An 18,746-nucleotide genomic window follows, 5' to 3' on the forward strand; every position below is an offset into this window, starting at 1 on the left:
CTTCTGTAGTAGATGTTGAGAATGGTATATTTTCAACATCTTCAGTATTAGGAATATCGAGCCTTTCCTGTGCAGTGTTGTCAGCTTCAGGTATCATTCCTTCAGGCCAGTTTATTGCACGTTCTAACCAATCACCATTTTTTCTTATAAAGTGTGCTAAAGTGCGACTACTTCGTTCCCATCTTGCACTTATATTTGAACAAAAGCGCGTACAGAATTTTTGGAGCTCAACACTTTTCTCTTCGGTCACGTTTATTTTATTTTGTAGGAATTGAAAAAGTTTTTTATTATCAGACAGCGACTGTAGTTGCTCTCTTAAAATCATAAATAAATCTAAATTGATAACAAAATTGTCCATTATAACGGAAAAGGAACTATAACAATCACGAGATGTTAGTAGTAGTACGAATAAACGAACACTAGTTAATATATAATAAATATGGTCATTTTATACTTCCAATGACAAACAAATGTTTACTAATTTTTAACATTAACAATAGTTAATGAGGGTAGTTACCCAGTAATGGCTGCTTAACGAAATATCCTCATTAACTAATGTTAATGAGGAATGTTAAGGAGAATTATCCTCATTAACTAATGTTAACTAACTAAATAACTAATGTTAATGAGGATAATTATTAACTAATTACATATTATTAACTAATGTTAATGAGCTAATGATAATTATTAACTAATTATGTTCTCATCAACTAATGTAAGGATAACTCGAGAGATTGATTAATTAGAGACCTACTAAATGTATTGTTGTTAGTTATTATGTAATTATGGGTATTAGCACGTGCTTTTACTTACTAATTCATATCAAATTTAACTTAAAAGCACTTACGAAAATAAAAATGAAGGTTTTTATTCTTTGTATTTTTCATTTTTTTCGATCCATTTATTTAGCAGAGTTGCAACTTTATGCACATGCTGATAGCATCAAATGATAGTAGACTAGACGAGGTTTAAGAAAAATCAAGTTTCAAAGCGGGACCTCGCGGTACTTAGCAGGAATTTCATTTAATTTGATCCGCTCCATACAAAAAAATCACAAAACACATTTTTCTGCCCAAAGTATAAAGTTTTTGTAATTTTTGCCCAAAACAATTATTATTGAGATTAACGAGCTCTATCCATCCCCACAAAAAAATTTGTTAAAAAACAAAGTTGGTCCCTAAGTCACTAAAATCATAGTATCGACCCACTGTGCGGCGGCCCATAGAAGAATGGGCAATCTCCTTTCATTAATTATTCGTATAAAGTACAAATCTATACTAATATATAAATCTACAGTGGTTTTTACGGATGATCCGTTATAACTACTGAACCGTGCATCCGATTGACTTGAAACTTGGTATCCATGTAGAAAATACATGTACTTAACGAATAGGCTAATATTTATATGAGTGTTGGACTGCCTAATAATAATGACAATAAATAATAATGTTAATTTTAAATGCGCAGCAAAGCGGGCGAGTACGACTAGTTTTAACTATGACTGCCACTAAAATTACTTTTAATGTTTAATTTTGCGATTTTTCTTGTCGTTATAATTTTGTTTGGGATGTTTCGAATAGCTTACTGTTTTCAAATTGTTTACAGCTTACGGACCACTATAAGGTCCTTGTCGACTCTTAATTTCGTCATTTTGCTAACTACCCTCTTATTTATAAATCTGTGAAATATTCAAAACGCCGTAAATAGGATAGCGTAATTATAAGCTAAAACAACACAAACACAACGTAATATCGTAAAAGTAGTTTTGTGTTTACGTATCGTTGAAAATGAAGAAAATACTAGGAGTGAATTAACCCATAGACACAGCCCACTGAGTGATTAACGGCCGTCTGGTGTAGTGGTAAGTGACTACACAAAGGGGTCGCGGGTTCGAATCCCGCCAAGGGAAGATATTTGTATGATAAATATAAATGTCTTTTCCAGTGTTATGGATGTATATTAAATATATGTGTATAATAAAAACCTTACATTTATTTCCGTTATCTGGTACCTGTAACACAAGTTCTTTACGAACTTATCACGGGACCAGTTAACGTGGCGTGATTGTTAGTAATATTTATTTATTTATTATTTATTTATTATTTATTTATTATTTATTTATTATTTATTTATTATTTATTTATTATTTATTTATTATTTATTTATTATTTATTTATTATTATTTATTTATTATTTATTATTTACTATTTATTATTTATTATTTATTATTTATTTATTTATTTTCTCTATAATAGGTATCTCACCTGAAAACAAAGAAACGACATTCAAAGTCCACTACCACTCTCAATTCCTTATAAAAATAATTCAATTTAATTTAGTAACAATATGCCTGAGCATGGCAGATGTCAACCCTTCAATATCAACGCATGTCACCGTTATCGACAGCGCCATCTATATGATGACATGGAAGCTATAAAGCGCTTTACAAATATAAAATACTTTAAAGAAATATAGTTTCTTTACATATATGTCCCACGATATTGTTCCATCAACAGTACGCAATTGGATAGCAGGTAGCAAAACAAACCAAAAACTTGTTTCTTGAATTAAAAGTATTGCGAACTACTCTTCTACCAAACAGTGTGCGTAGTGCGAGTTCTTTAACGTTCTCGATAGCGTAAAAGTTAACTCAGATTTGTATGGAGTTGGAACAGCGCCCCTAGCGGCAAACGTAGGGAAGTTGTTCCAACTTGCGATCGAGAAGTTAAAAAACTCGCTTTTTTTTCCTACCTAAGCTGATAGCCTTAGGGGCTATTTCAGCGTAACCCTAACGTTTGTAGCTGAGCTCACGGGGCTCAAACCTGATGACGTTGCTAACACGAACCCTAGCAAGAGCCGTGCTTCGCAGAATCTACCACCGGATCGGAAACGCGACCCACTGAGAAGATCCGGCGAGAAACTCAGTGGAATGGGTCTGTGGGTTAATTTACTCGTCGAGCCCTTCGTCGCAAGCGTCGGGTTCGACGAGAACGATGACCGGTGCTTGGGGTACCTAAAAGCACCGTCAGTGGATCGGGAGGATCCGAAATGATGTGCTTGGGGCGACGTCGACTGATTTCCATTCTGTCCGCAGGATCGGGAATATAGTTACTGGCGGCCACGATGAGAGGGTTCTCGTGTCGTGCCGCTTTATCGAAGTGGAAAAACTCGCACTAAGCACACTGGAGATAAAATACAGACTGCAGTATTTTACTTAATATCGTAATTCCACTTTTACGACACTTCATAATACGGTATTTACAAAAGTTCTCTCTTGCTAGTTTTTTTCCCTTACTTCTTTCCCGGCCGTACTCATACTTATCCGCTGTGCCCGTTTACCCCCTCTTGGCCTAACGTGCATCATGTCCACTACAATTATAGCTCCTACAAACATTGTTGCTGTGGCGGTAGCCATCACAAAACACAAGATATTTGACAGATGTCTGAATCTCGCTTACGACATTTTCAGGATAAGCTTGCATATATACAAGTTCCGAACAACAACATTTGGAACTCTCAGACACAGCCCACTGAGTTTCTCGCCGGATCTTCTCAGTGGGTCGCGTTTCCGATCCGGCGGTAGATTCTGCGAAGCACGACTCTTGCTAGGGTTCGTGTTACCATTGTCGTCAGGTTTGAGCCCCGTGAGCTCACCTACTAGTTACGGTTACGCTGGAATAGCCACTCCAGGCTACCAGCTTAGGTAGGAAAAAAAAAAAAAAAAAAACATTTGGACCGTCGGTTTACCGAGCAAATATCACCCGCTCGGTGGAAGATCTTCCTATCGTCGTAATTCCAACACTGTCACATTACAACGAAACTTCTATTAATTTTAACATAATAAATGTTATATTGTATTTTACAATGTTGGATAAGTTAATGACTAATTACAAGATATAAAGTTACAAAACAAAATACAAAATATATTGTATAATGAAGAGTTTACAAAAAACCTTATAATAATACAATGAAATCACCATTTATGTTAAATCTCAATAAATAATCTGTTTTACAGAAATAAAGAAAACAATAAAATTGTTACTTTTTTTCATATCAAGCTAACGATGGAACTTCAACTGTTGACTCGACGTTTGTTTTCGCTCCAGTATGCGTATTGCGAGTTTTTATACGTTCTCGATAGCGTAAAAGTTAACTCAAATTTGTATGGAGTAGAAACGTTTGCCTTCGTTTACCGCTAGGGGCACTGTTAACAGATAACATTACACATTAAGAATACGCGCTTAAACAAATAAGCGTACGATTCAATATTAAGACTTACATACAGACACATTACATCATCATTATCCTGCCCTTTTCCCAGTCACCTGGGGTCGGCGCAACATGTTTTCTCCTTCCATACTCTTCTATCATATACCATTTCTTCGCTCACTCCCCTCCTACCCATATCGTCTTTCACACAATCCATCTATTTCTTCTTAGGTCTACCTCTTCCTCTAAATCCTTCCACATTCATAGTTAACACTCTCTTAACAACCTCATTTTCATTTCGTCTCATCACATGTCCATACCATCCCAAACGTGCACTCCTCAGCTTCTTTGTCACAGGTGCCACTTTCAGACACATTACATACAAGCAATTATTTATTTATAGCAGACAGACAGAGTTTCATTGTTGATCCAAACTGCGCCGTCTGCATTCAGAAGCTTCCCACTGAACTTCAACAAATAAGATTCACTCCACATTCAATGGATACTAAAATTTAGCTCTGCCCGAGAAAAAAAATTGGGAAAGTAAATCAAATAAAATCAGGTTTTAAACAACTATTTATATATATTTACTGGTGGTAGAACGTCTTGTGAGTCCGCGCGGGTAGGTTCCACCACCCTGCCTATTTCTGCCGTGAAGCAGTATTGCGTTTCGGTTCGAAGGGTGGGGTAGCCGTTGTAACTATACTGAGACCTTAGAACTTATATCTCAAGATGGGTGGCGCATTTACGTTGTAGATGTCTATGGGCTCCAGTAACCACTTAACATCAGGTGGGCTGTGAGCTCGTCCATCCACCTAAGCAATAAAAAAAAAAAAACTATTATTAAAGTAGAAAATTAACCTTCCACCTAATTTTTCAATAGTAACGCTATTCATATTGGATTACCTAACGTATCTATAACAGTAAAACATTATTCACTGTATGATTGCGCTTTCCTTCGACTAGGATCAATTGTAAAAAGCCACATTGTTTTTTTTTTTATGATTGAGGGATTACTGGTGACCCGGAGGCCTTTCCAGTTTCACCAGGACAGGCGGGCGAGCAAAGGCTCTGCCAGGAGCGGTGAGATGCTTACAACAGCCCGAACGCCTCCAAGAGAGACCTATCAACTCAAAAGTAGTTGCTTCGCGAGTGAATCTACTACTGAATTGCAGTCGCGACCCGCTGATAAGATCCGGCGAGAAACTCAGCGGGCTGATGATTAGGTTAGGTACAACCATAATGTACACAATTATAAACTACATTTTTGGAATCATCATGAGAAAAAAATTACATAATTAGTATTCCAAATATAAGAAGTGATGTTAGTAAAAAAGCCGAGATTGAACAATAAAATCAGTTTTGAATTACGTAGGACAACACGCGAAAACTTAAGAATATAATAAAGGGGCTTATAAATAGAAAACCTATTCGGATCCGAAGTCGTCAGTAGTGCAAGGAAGTTCTCAATAAAGATAATTGAAATTGATTGCTTGATAACACAATGAACGCGAGTGGGATCCCTATATTATTCGTGCTTGATTTTGCGTTTTAATATATTCATTGCGTAAACTGGTGGTAGGACCTCTTGTGAATCCGCGCGGGTAGGTTCCACCACCCTGCCTATTTCTGCCGTGAAGCAGTAATGCGTTTCGGTTTGAAGAGTGGGGTAGTCCTTGTAACTATACTGAGACCTTAGAACTTATATATCAAGGTGGGTGGCGCGTTTACGTTATATATGTCAATGGGCTCCAGTAACCACTTAACCAGGTGGGCTGTGAGCTCGTCCACACCTTTTTTTTTTTTTTTTTTTTTTTTTTTCTATTTTCTCTATTTATCTGCAATCGGCTCTATAGCCATAATCAGATGTGTTCCAAGAAGTTCGAGTTGTGGATGACATTACATTAAATGTCATCAATTACAGCAGTAGATTTAGTATCTTTGGTCTAAGTCTAAAATTTGCCATCTTTTTAAACGTTTCCCATCTCCAGTTGTGTCTAGCAGGCACCTTGCCAATTCATTTGAGTGCTCATTTAGTCTTTCCTTATATCTCTTGCTGTTCTTGTTGACTTCCTCTCGAACAGTCGGCATTTCTAAATATTCGTGAATCTCACTATTTCTTACAAACCAATGCGCGTTTGAGATAGTTCTAAGAGCAATGTTCTGGAATCTCTGTAAGATCTCGATATTCGAGTTGCTAGCGGAACCCCACAGTTCTATTCCATAAGTCCAGACAGGTTTTATAATCGCTTTGTAGACCAGGAGTTTGTTACTTAGTGACAGTGGAGACCGGCGTCCCAGTAACCAATTCAAAGAGAGAAATTGCAAGTTCGCTTCTCGTTTTTTTGCTTTTATATGGTGTAATCCCAAGTATTTCACAGAGTCGGCATTTGGTAAAGCTTTACCTTCCATGTAAACAGGGACACAGACACCTTTCCGGAGGGTGAATGTTACCTGCGTTGACTTAGTTACACTAGGTTTTAATCGCCATCTCTGCAACCAAGCATCTACTTTGTCAAGCTGTACTTGTAGTTGTAATGATGCATTATGTGGATCTATGTCACTTGCCAGACAAGCTGTATCGTCAGCGTAAGTCGCAGTTACAACATCTTGGGATTGAGGCAGGACCGGACCAAACACTGATCCCTGGGGTACGGAGGCGTTAATATTATACAGCTTCGAACAGTCCTCTCCAAATTTGACTTGGAATTTTCTGTGTTTTAAGTAGGATCTCAGGAGCATGAAAAAAGAATTCGGTAGGAGGGTTTTCAATTTATATAGTAATCCCTTATGCCAGACTTTATCGAAAGCTTGCTTGATGTCAATAAATGCCGCAGAACAGTATTCCTTCTTTTCTAAGGATTGTCGAATTTTATGAACTACTCTGTGTACTTGTTCGACTAGAAATACCGTTTCAAACACCTTAGACAACACAGGTAGAAGACTTATGGGCTTATATGAACTTGGATCTGACGCTGGTTTTCCAGGCTTTATAACCATGCAGACTTGTGCTATTTTCCAGAGTTTTGGGTAATAATGTACTCTGAGGATAGCATTGAATAACATTGTTAGAAATATTATTACTTTTTTGGGCAATTTTTTAAGTACCTCACCAGTTATTAAATCAAAACCAGGAGCTTTTTTATTTTTAAGAGACTGTATACATTGCGTAAGTTCCCTGGGGGTGACGGATTTGAGTGGCAGGGATAGTTGCTGGTCACTATTAATCATGACATCAACTTCTTTTTCATAGTCCTCCATTGGTGATAGGTTAGGGGCAAATATTTCATACAAGTAATTTGCAAATAGCTCAGCTTTTTCAGTTGTACTCTTGGCCCAAGGGTCGGTTGGCGATTTCCTCATTGGTGGAATATGGCTTTTAGGTTTTTTGAAGTTTTTGGTGATTTTCCATAAAGAATAATTGTCCTTCTTGTATGCTGAGAGCCCTGATATTTTATGATGAAATGCTGAGTTGACAGATTCATTGATTAGTTCTTTTAGTTCTCTTGAGATTTTATTAAATTCTTTTCTGTCTGTATCGGATCTTGTCATGTGGAGTTGCCTTCTTAGCTTTCTCTTTACTTGAAGTTTGTGGCGTATTTCCATAGGTATATTATTACTAACAGTATGATCGCTTAATTTTGGAGTGGAATGCCACGCAGCCACTTGAATGAGGTTTGTGATATAAAATGTTGCCTCATCTATATCTTCTTCTGTTTTAAGTTTAACACTAAGTTTAATTTCTTCCTCTAGATAATCGCTGAATGAGTTCCAGTCTGTTTTATAATTATATAGTACTTCTTTTTGTTCTTTTTGTATAGGTGAGATGCTAAATGTTGCTATGACAGGAGTGTGATCCGACACAGAATCAAGTGATGACTCAACTTCAAAATATACATATGAAAGACCCTTTATTATAAAAAAGTCCACCAGATCTGGAAGTCTATTTGTATCTGTTGGCCAGTAGGTAGGTTCACCTGTTCCAAGGATTGTTAGCTTGCAATCATCAGCACTTTTTTTCAGTTCACGTCCCTTAGTAGTTGTCAACCGTGATCCCCAGAATGTATTCTTGCAGTTCCAATCACCTCCGCTTATAAATTTATTGCCCAAAGTGTTGAAGAATTTATTAAACATATCTTGCTTAGGATTGTGTTTTGGTGGACAGTAGATAGCACTGATGTTAATAGGCCCAAACTTTTCGTTTATAGTTATAGTAGTAGCTTGGAGCCATTCCTCTCGAAAAGCACTGTGTACATTATGCCTTATGTTATTTTTAATAAGAACGGCGGTTCCTCCATGTGAAGTTCCATCAGGATGATTTGTGTTATATACACTATAGTTATCTATCAAAATTGTTCTATTGTCATTAAGATGAGTTTCTGATATTAGCGCAACGTCTATTTTATTAAGCTTGAGCAAAATTTCTAGCTCCTGTTTATTTGGCGCCAATCCATTTATATTCCAGGTAGCGATGCGCAACGAGAACATTATGGAGCTTTACTCACGAGTGTAATGATAAGGTTCATCATTGTGTTTAGCTGTGTTATAAGTTGGTCAATTCTTTCAGATTGTCTTGTTATGACCTTTTCTAACATAAGTATTTGCTCTCGAGTGTCATTGTCGCTATCTATTTTTTTTAATTGTGTTCTCTGTGACATATTGTCATGGTTGTATTTTGTCATAGGTTTTTGTGTTCTTGGCTGATGTCTATTTATGTATGTATTTGATCTCTGTGTTTCTGTACTGGTATCTAAAGGCCATGATGTCTGATGATCCTGCGTATCTTTTTTATATTTGATTGGATCATAAGTATGATTCTTGAGAGATGAATTTTCAAGACCTTTTTTAACAACCTCACTGTATTGTTTTAAACTTTCTTGAACAGTAGCATGCTGTTTGGTGGTTTTTACTTTTCTTTCTTTTTCAGTTTCTATTTGGGTATCGTTATATACTGTTGGATCTTTTGTAGCAAGAGAGTTGATTTTATATTTCGTGTTAGGTTTATTAGCCATTTTCTTCCTTGTAAGAATTTCTTTGTATACCATACATCCTTTGTAACTAGCAGGATGACTTCCTGAGCAGAGAATGCACACAGCTGGGGTATTTTTGTCAATAGTGCACAATGTTGTCTTATGTGGACCAGCACATTTTACGCATCTATATGGGCGCATACAATAATTTTTGCTGTGCCCATATTGTTGACACCTTGTACACTGTACTATAGTTGTCTTTCGTTTCGGGTCTTCTATTTTTACTTTTTGGTGGTAAATGAATTTTATATCTTTGACATGTTTATTATTTTCATGGGATGCTACATTGACAAAAAATGTATTTAATGGTTCTTTGGTGCCAGGTTTTCGTGCAGTGACGATCTCTCCTTGTACTTTGTTACCTGTCTTCTCTATTGCATCAATGATGGCATCTTTAGGTGTGCTAAAGTGTAGATGTTTGATTACTATCCGCATACATTTTTGATCCTTTCGTGTGAATGTATGGCCTATTAGCCCTCTAGCTCTGATATGCTCTATAAGGATTTTATACTTGTCAATTGTGGCAGAGGATATGATGAGTTGGTCTTTAGATGATACTTTAAAGGTGTAGTCATTCTTTTCCAACACTTGTTCTATTAATTCTGTTAATTTGGCAAGGTCTTCAATACCATATAGTATAATGGGTGGCGGTTTGGGGGTCTTCTTTTGTAGAGCCGAGTCATCAGCTTCAACATCTAATATTGAGTAACGATTACTTGTTTCTATTTCTGGACTTTGTCTACTTGTAGATTCAGTAATATCTCTGTTTTGGCTGATCAGTTGGTTTCTTGTATGTAACCTTTTGGCTTCATTAGATTTAGAAAGCGAATTTTCCTCAGGAGAACGGTTCCTTTTTTGGTTTGGCATTCGTTTCCATGGGATATTTGGATTATGTAAATCAGTCACATTGTTTTCCTGCTCGTTTTTGTTGTTGTTTGTCATTGTGTTTTTTAATTAGTTCTCTGGCATCACCCAGTGACGCGGATCGTTGGCGATTCAAAAGACCCGGGTGAAATAACTGTTGGGTCAAAGTTTTTGTTGGTTTTTCCACAGACAGCACTACTTTGCCCCCCCCAGAATACGCGGGGCAGCCTGAGCTAAGCTCAGGGACGGATTCTCCGGCATCGCCGGTACCCTCCTGGGGTAATTTCTCTTTAAGTCTTGCTTCCATGTAGTTTAGTTTTTTTTTTTAAGGGTTAACTCCCCCAGCCAGCTTATTCGGTTATAGCGCCGAAGCCTCGCTTTCGGACTTCATATTTAGCTACTATGTTCCCGAGGTAAATGAAATGTGCGGAACTCGTACTGGAACATAGCATTTCCGGAGGGGACGACCCACAAAGATGTAGATATGTGGGCCCATCACCAATGAAATGTGATGGCGAGGACGTATATGAAGCACTTGTCGGTGCGCGCCTAATAGCCTGGTTCCACACACCCAGGCGTACGCAAGCAGATTAGCATTTTTTAGGTATGGGTTCACTGGCAGAACCCATCCCACTAATACTTATCACCGACTCCCCCCCCGTCCACCCATCTAAGCAATAAAAAATAAAAAAAGCAAATGTTCAAACTGCATACAAATTTGAGTTAACTTTTACGCTATCGAGATCGTTAAAAAATTCGCACGAAGCACACAAAGCGTCTGCCTTCCCACCATTCTGTATGAATAACTCACAGTATAGTAAGTAGGCTGCGTGCCCATTCGGTCCCAGCTGCGAATTAGATTCTCGATTACACGTGGGAGGTACTTACCTCGTATTCGTAAGCGAATTTTCTATATTAAAACTGATGTAACAGCCGATCGCTTAAAATCGAAATTACTTTCTTTAAATAGCTTCTTATAATTCTGATTACTAGTGGTCCCGCAGTAGTCGAAATTCAACTATAATTAATTGGAATTGTAAGTTTGTACGCTATTATGATTGTATTTTATACTTCTATAATAGCAAATTTCGCCAAGACTACACTATAAAAAATATCGACTACATAAGACAAACAATATTTAATCTCAATTTGACAACAGACGTCAAGAGCAAAAGTTTGACAATAAATAGTATGCATGCGTGTGTGCGTCAAATACATGGTATGTACCTAGTGTGTGTAATGTTTTCTTTATTGATTTAATGTATCTTTTATGCATTATTTAAAAAAAATATTAGCATTGTGCACTTCTTCTCTATATTCTCTATAAGTGTGGAAAATTTCATACTCCTCCGTCAGCGCAATTTTCGTAAAAAGGGATACAAAGTTTTTGCTTCACGTATTAATATATAGATATTAGCACGGATCGTTCATTTTGCGTGTAAAAGGAAAGTTTGTGTTTATATATTTTTTATTGTATTTAGGTCCGATGGACATGTCCAAAGATGCGCTTCTGAATTCCACTGCTGTTTCATAAAGACTAGATTAATGTTATACATGTTATCAATCTAATGAATTGGAAATATGATCGAATATAAAATTATGAAGAATAATCAATATGTATGCGCAATCATCACTACATAGTATAAAACAAAGTCGCTTTCTCTGTCCCTATATCCCTATGTATGCTTAAATCTTTAAAACTACGCAACGGATTTTGATGCGGTTTTTTTTAATAGATAGAGTGATTGAAGAGGAAGGTTTATGTGTATAATAACATCCATTAAATAGTGGAGAAATCAATAATAAGTTACAGTTTCCGAAGCGAAGCGAGGGCGGGTCGCTAGTAACGTAATAATTTCAAACATCTAACCTACGAATAAATAATAATATTTAATAATAAATAATAAATAATAATAATATTTAATTATAATATTTAATAATAAATAATAATATTTATTCGTAGCGTCTAACTAATAAAGACATAAAATAGACTTTTGTTAGCCGTAAACTGAAATGTTGTATTTATTATCTTGGTAATTTTCAGGGCATTTTCTCTACCTGGCCGTGGATCCCACTATGGAGAATATGGTGGTGAAATCGCCACCATTTCGAGGTTTATGGGAGTTTTGTAAGGTCAGTTATCACAGAACCGAATGTGGTTTATTTAAAGAGATAGTACCTACTAGTACATTACGAATAAATTGGAGACTTATTATTCATACTAATAATATAAATGTTGAAATGTTTTTGTTGGTCATACTTCCACGTCAATAAAAGCAACGGATTGACATTATTTTTTGAGGTAACAGCTTTAAGTACGGTAGGCAGCGGCTTGGCTCTGCCCATGACATTGCTGAAGTCCATGGGCGACGGTAACTACTCGCCGTCAGGTGGGCCGTATGCTTGTATGCCTGCATGGGCAATAAATAAAAAAATTAGGCAAAGGTACTTACTTATTATTTCGAAAAAAATATGATAAAAGCCAGCGAAGCCGTGGGTAACCGTTCGTTCAACCGTTGTATCATATCAACAGAAATTCGACCTCATGTCTCAAGGTGTGGGCGGCAATCACGCCTAAAACCAAACTACCTGTGAAATTTCAACAACAGCAACACATAAAAATGATGACCTCGAAATATCACTCTCGCAGAGTGACTAATACGTCGTTTTGGAAGTTATGCAGTAATTGAGTATACCAAGTACCTAGCCCATAGACACAGCCCACTGAGTTTCTCACCGGATCTTCTCAATGGGTCGCGTTTCCGATTCGGTGGTAGATTCTGCGAAGCGCGACTCTTGCTAGGGCTCGTGCTAGCAACGTCGTCAGGTTTGAGCCCCGTGAGCTCACGTACTAGTTAAGGTTACACTGAAATAGCCTCTCAAGGCTAGAAAAGAAAAAAAAAGCGAAACACTGCTCCTGCTAGGGCTAGTGTTAGCAAATTCAATCAGATTGAGCCCGTGAGCTCACCTTCCGGCCTGCGCGTGGCTGGAATAGCCCCTTAAGCTACCAACGAAGAAATAAGGAAAAAAATTCATCATACACGAGCTCTCGTGGTAGATATGAAACCTCTCAAGGAACCTCTCAAGGCAGGAAACTGTAGTCTTCCTTATATAATAACTAGCTTTTGCCCGCGACTCCATCCGCGTAGAATAGTTACTTTGGCATAACGCTAAATTTTACCACCCACTTCATTTACGTAGAAAGTGAAAATATTTTTGAATTATAGAATGTTAAGGAGGTATTTTAACCCCTATTCTGAAACATTATTTATTGGTACACTTGTATTGGTTTTAGCGTGATGTTATATATAGCCTTCCTCGATAAGTGGGCTATCTAACACTGAAATAATTTTTCAAATCGGACCAGTAGTTCCTGAGATTAGCGCGTTCAAACAAACAAACTCTTCAGCTTTATAATATTAGTATAGATAATACTGTCACCATTTAACTAGAACGTTTGGCAGTTTCATTCAAACTTGCATTTTAATTAACATTCTCCAACAGTTCGAAGCTCTGCTGCACCAGAGAATGATGCAGAACGCCAGCATCAGACTGATATCAGAGTCTACCATATCTGAAGTGCAATGGATCCTACAGGAGGTTGCCGGGAACAATGCCGAGAAGTAAGGCCGTTAATATTGTATTAGTTTACCAATTAATTTATAGTCAAATATAGTTCTCGAACGTTCCACATAGCAATAAGGTGTTCTTTCCGAATGGGTAATTTGTTCATGATGGCCTGGTCCTGGCCAGTAGCATTCCTTCCTTAAGAGGCCTGGCTAGAAACCTCAAAGGAAGCTTCGGTAGCATACTTCACACCAGTCGGCCCGGGTACCAACTGGCGCCGGTTTTTTAAGCCACTATTTTATCCACCGCGCGGAGGACAGGAGTGAATGGAGGAACATAGTCCTAACAAAAGCGCTCCGTAAAGGTCACGACCCTCAGCACTGAAGAATATGACGCACGGAGGAGGAGGAGTTCTAAGCTAATGAAATTGTGAACTCGTTATTTCCAATTGGGAGTAAATTTACTATTAAGTACGGTGATCTGATAATAGTTTGGCAGATTACGTCTATTTGAGGGTAGGAATCGAATTGGCACGAAATTAGTTTTGTGTTAATTCATTAGATAAAAGAGGTCATAGCCTGGTGTGTAGTTGTGCAGTGGTTGGAATATGATATCGGAGTCTTAACTGTTATTAAGTAAATTATATGTTTTTCCCTTGACCTCGAACCTCGACATCTCCTCAATTCATATGAGTTTTGTATCACTGCTTTGAGCGAAGCAAAGGCATTTCTGTTTTGATATATACCGCCTAAGACGTCCATTCTTATCCAAGTATAGCCCACGTTCCGAAAACGTCTGATGCCAGGTCCACTTCTCATAGTTACGACTACGAATAATTCGGAAAGACCTAAATGATGCTTATAACCTGAACTAAATTCCTCAACAGCTGGTACCCGATGCGCTTCATGATCGGAAAGGTCCAGCAAGAGGTCAGGATCATCATAGAGATAACCCGACCGAACTACGTGAGTCTGGCGCAGCCCCTCCCGCACATCGCCATAGACAACATCAGGATGATCGACTGCGTCCCGGAGCCACCAGTCTACAATGGCGAATGCAACCCTGGACAACTCAAGTGCAAGATAATGAACGTAAGAACTACTTTAATTAATCATCGTAAATATATGTACACTTAATAATCTATAACACTTTAATATTCAATTTGTATATAACAATAATCCGGCCTAATACCCCAATTAACACCTTGGCTGCGGCAAGTAAAATCATAAGTTTTCTGGTGGCGGCTCGAAAAGTGCCCCAACGATATTTCCATCGGTACGTGGCAGGTCTTCTTCGATGCACCAGCATTAGGGTAGATTAAAATGCTATAACTTTGCTAAAACTGGTGGTAGAACCTCTTGTGAGTCTGCGCAAGTAGGTACCACCACGCTGCCTATTTCTGCCGTGCAGCAGTTATGCGTTTCGGTTTGAAGGGTGGGGTAGCCGTTGTAACTATACTTTTTTATATTTTTTATTTTTTTATAGCTTAGGTGGATGGACGAGCTCACAGCCCACCTGATGTTAAGTGGTTACTGGAGCCCATAAACATCTACAACGTAAATGCGCCACCCATCTTGAGATATAAGTTCTAAGGTCTCAGTATAGTTACAACGGCTACCCCACCCTTCGAACCGAAACGCATTACTGCTTCACGGCGGATATAGGCGGGGTGGTGGTACCTACCCGTGCGGACTCCCAAGAGGTCCTACCACCAGTGATTACGCAAATTATAATTTTGCGGGTTTGATTTTTATTACACGATGTTATTCCTTCACCATGGAAGACAATCGTGAATATTTGTTGAGTACGTATTTCATTAGAAAAATTGGTACCCGCCTGCGGGATTCGAACACCGGTGCATCCTAGATACGAATGCACCGGACGTCTTATCCTTTAGGCCACGACCACTTCATAGAACCCATAGAACTTAGAGAACTTAGATTATAGAGACCATATAACTTATATCTCAAAGTGGGTGGCGCATTTACGTTGTAGATGTCAAAAAGAAATAAGTCCTTGCATATCCCTAAAACATATCTTTCATAGTTACACCTGAACAGTTTAAACATATCATTGTATTATAATCCTTCCGATTCCAGAGGGAGTCGTGTATCAAGCTGCACCAAGTCTGCGATCTGGTGAAGGACTGTGACGACGGCAGCGACGAGCAGAAGAACTGCGGTATGACACACTTCAGTTTACGGTTTATCCTAGTTTTAGAGTACTCGTAGTCGAGAGTATATAAAAAAGGAACCACTTGGTCCAGCGGGGTATTCCGGGACTCCAGCGGCTCCGTCTGGGCGGCCTAACGGGCTGCCGTACCGGGACGGCCGACGTTTCAGGGCCTTCGATTCACCTCGGAGGCTCCGTCGGCCGGGCGTCCTTGTGATGAACTGCGGCGTCTCGTTGTATTGTTGACCGCCATAACCCATTTACCTCATTCGGATTCTAACCTCGTAGGGGGTTTGGCTTACGGCCCGAAAAAAAAGAAGAAAGATCAAAATATCTATTAGGTATATATAAAAATGAACTCGAGAACGGCTGGATCGATTTGGCTAAATTTGGTCTTGAATTATTTGTGGAAGTCCAGAGAAGGTTTAAAAAGTAGATAAATGAATGAAAATGCTCGGAATTAAATAAAAATAACAATTTTGTTTTTCCTTTGATGTGTCCCCCGCCGGACGGATTCCTTTTGTTTGTTTTATGTTTATTTTATACAAAAATTTAGGTATTTTATTCATCGATTGAGGCACTACTTACGAAGTCTGCCGGGTCAGCTAGTTATGTTAATAAATATTGTAAGCACTGTTACGGTTCGTTTGACAAGAGCGCACGCTCGTCAAAGACAGCGAATCTTTTGTCCCTACCTAACTGGCCAGCAGCCTCTTAAGGCTTTTCTGTCTTCACCGTAACTGGTAGACGAGGTCACGGGGTCAACCTGAGAGAATTTGCTAACAACAGCAAGAGCAGTGCTTCGCAGAATCTACCACCGGATGGGAATCGCGACCCACTGAGAAGAACCGGCGAAGAACTCAATCAATTACCTACATGGTCCAGATCTATTGAACGTCATGGTTCTATATTCTATGTAGAGTTATATTTCATTTATTCCAGATAAAATGCCGTATGGATCTTATTGTAACTTCGAACAGGACAGTTGCGGATTTGTCGACGTGCCTCAGTAAGTATCAAAATGTATTTTCTTTGTCTGGTCTGATTGCCTTAAGGTCTGAGTGTATTCTTCTGAGTTCTTATCTCGTATTTTTATTTTATTTTTATTGCTTAGATGGGTGGACGCGCTCACAGCCCACCTGGTGTTAAGTGGTTACTAGAGTCCATAGACATCTATAACGTAAATGCGCCACCCACCTTGAGATATGAGTTCTAAGGTATCATTATAGTTACAACGGCCGCCCCACCCTTCAAACCGAAACGCATTACTGCTTTACGGCAGAAATAGGCGGGGAGGTGGTACCTACCGGTGCGGACTCACAATAGGTCCTACCACCAGTAATCTACCACCAGCTCCGAGAGCATTTAACTAGCAGCTGTTCTCTTTGCAGGCCGATCCTGAAATGGTCCCGCCATAGGGGACCGACTCCGACGGACAAAACCGGCCCCAACTACGACCACACTTGCGGCCCCCCAACCCAACCCAACCTCAACCCAACAAAGAAAGTTCCTCCCCTGACCCCCCCCTTCCATATGCACTGCGCCGGGTACTATTTCTTTGTGAACATGAACGTTACCGGCCCCAATAAAGAGAAAGCCGATTTCGCATCGACCGCCGTTATGAAGACCGTCATTTTTAACCCGCCTCCGAAGGTCCATGGGGATGTCGCGTCCAAGTATTACAACTGCTGCATGGTAAGTAACGCCCAAAAGGTTCTCGAGTGGCGACCGCAGCCGGAAGACGTAGGATGGGTCTCCCACGAGATGGGCAGACTACTTGATGCAAGCACCGCGGTACTAGTCATTGTGGTGAGTTTTGGGGGAGACCTATGTCCAGCAGTGGACGTCTGTGAGCTCTAGAACTGGACACTTACAACATTTGGATCCATTCAAGAATAAGAAGTGTATGGTATATAAGAAGTGTTGGATTTGCCTAATTACTGGTATTTGCGTCTTGTGAGACCCCAGGAGTGGGTACCACCGTCCTACCTATTTCTGCCGTGAAGCAGTAATACATTTCGGTTTGAAAGGCGGGATAGCCGATGCGATATGGAATAAAGATTTCGAATTCATGCTTCAAGACAGCGGCAATTACGTTTTCGATATTGATGGGCTCCGGTAACCACTTGACACCGGGAGGGTCGTCAGCTCGTTCATCTATATAAGCATAAAAAAGGTTGAAGAACACTTCTATGCCCTCGTAAGGCCAATCTGAAGATTACCTGAAAATTTCATTGATATTGGTCGAGCCATTACGGAATCTATAAAGAACATTGACTTTTATTATTATACTAGCTGTACACCCGTCCTCTTCGCTGGGCATTTAAAATTAACATTAGTATTTCTCACCCCTACAAAGATTCTCATCATTAACGCCCCCGCAACTGGTGTAGGGAGTCCACCACTCACATAAATATTAGCCTATCCATTATGTAATGTATAAAATTTTCTACATGGGTTTCAAGTCAATCGGATGCATGTTTCAGTAGTTATAACGGAACGTCCGTAAAAACCACTGTAGATTTATATATTAGTATAGATAGATTACAATTCATTTTAACAGGTAAGGTTTTACTACCAGCAAAACGGACGTAACTATGGCTCTTTAAGCGTGGACGTGGTAGAGCTGACAGCCAGAGGGAACATCAGCACTTCAGTTTGGTTCTCCACTAAGGACAAAGGCGAGAACTGGTACAGAGCTTCCATCTTCCTTCCTAACGTAACTAGGAGGTGAGTGCGACAGGATCTTTACTTTTTTTATTTATTGCATACATGGGATGACGAGCTCACAGCCCACCTGGTATTAAGGGTTAACAAAGCCCATAGACATTTTTTTTTTGGTGCAATTTTTCCTTATTAGAAAAGGCAAGGGGATCTAAGCTCTACAACGTAAATGCCGCCAGC

At 39.0% G+C, this 18,746-nt stretch overlaps 1 protein-coding gene across 1 annotated transcript in view; it reads left to right on the forward strand.

Annotated features, from left to right (window-relative positions):
• LOC101735728 (tyrosine-protein kinase receptor) overlaps positions 1-18,746 on the forward strand; it is a 60,162-nt gene that overhangs the window by 7,344 nt on the left and 34,072 nt on the right. Inside the window, exons 2-8 of the mRNA XM_012697436.4 lie at positions 12,148-12,236; positions 13,608-13,726; positions 14,557-14,761; positions 15,770-15,851; positions 16,785-16,851; positions 17,234-17,537; positions 18,406-18,572. Coding sequence (XP_012552890.2) covers positions 12,148-12,236; positions 13,608-13,726; positions 14,557-14,761; positions 15,770-15,851; positions 16,785-16,851; positions 17,234-17,537; positions 18,406-18,572 — 1,033 coding nt within the window. The remainder of the gene's footprint in view (positions 1-12,147; positions 12,237-13,607; positions 13,727-14,556; positions 14,762-15,769; positions 15,852-16,784; positions 16,852-17,233; positions 17,538-18,405; positions 18,573-18,746) is intronic.

The sequence above is a fragment of the Bombyx mori genome, chromosome 24, assembly GCF_030269925.1.
Source record: "Bombyx mori chromosome 24, ASM3026992v2".
Taxonomy (NCBI): domain Eukaryota; kingdom Metazoa; phylum Arthropoda; class Insecta; order Lepidoptera; family Bombycidae; genus Bombyx; species Bombyx mori.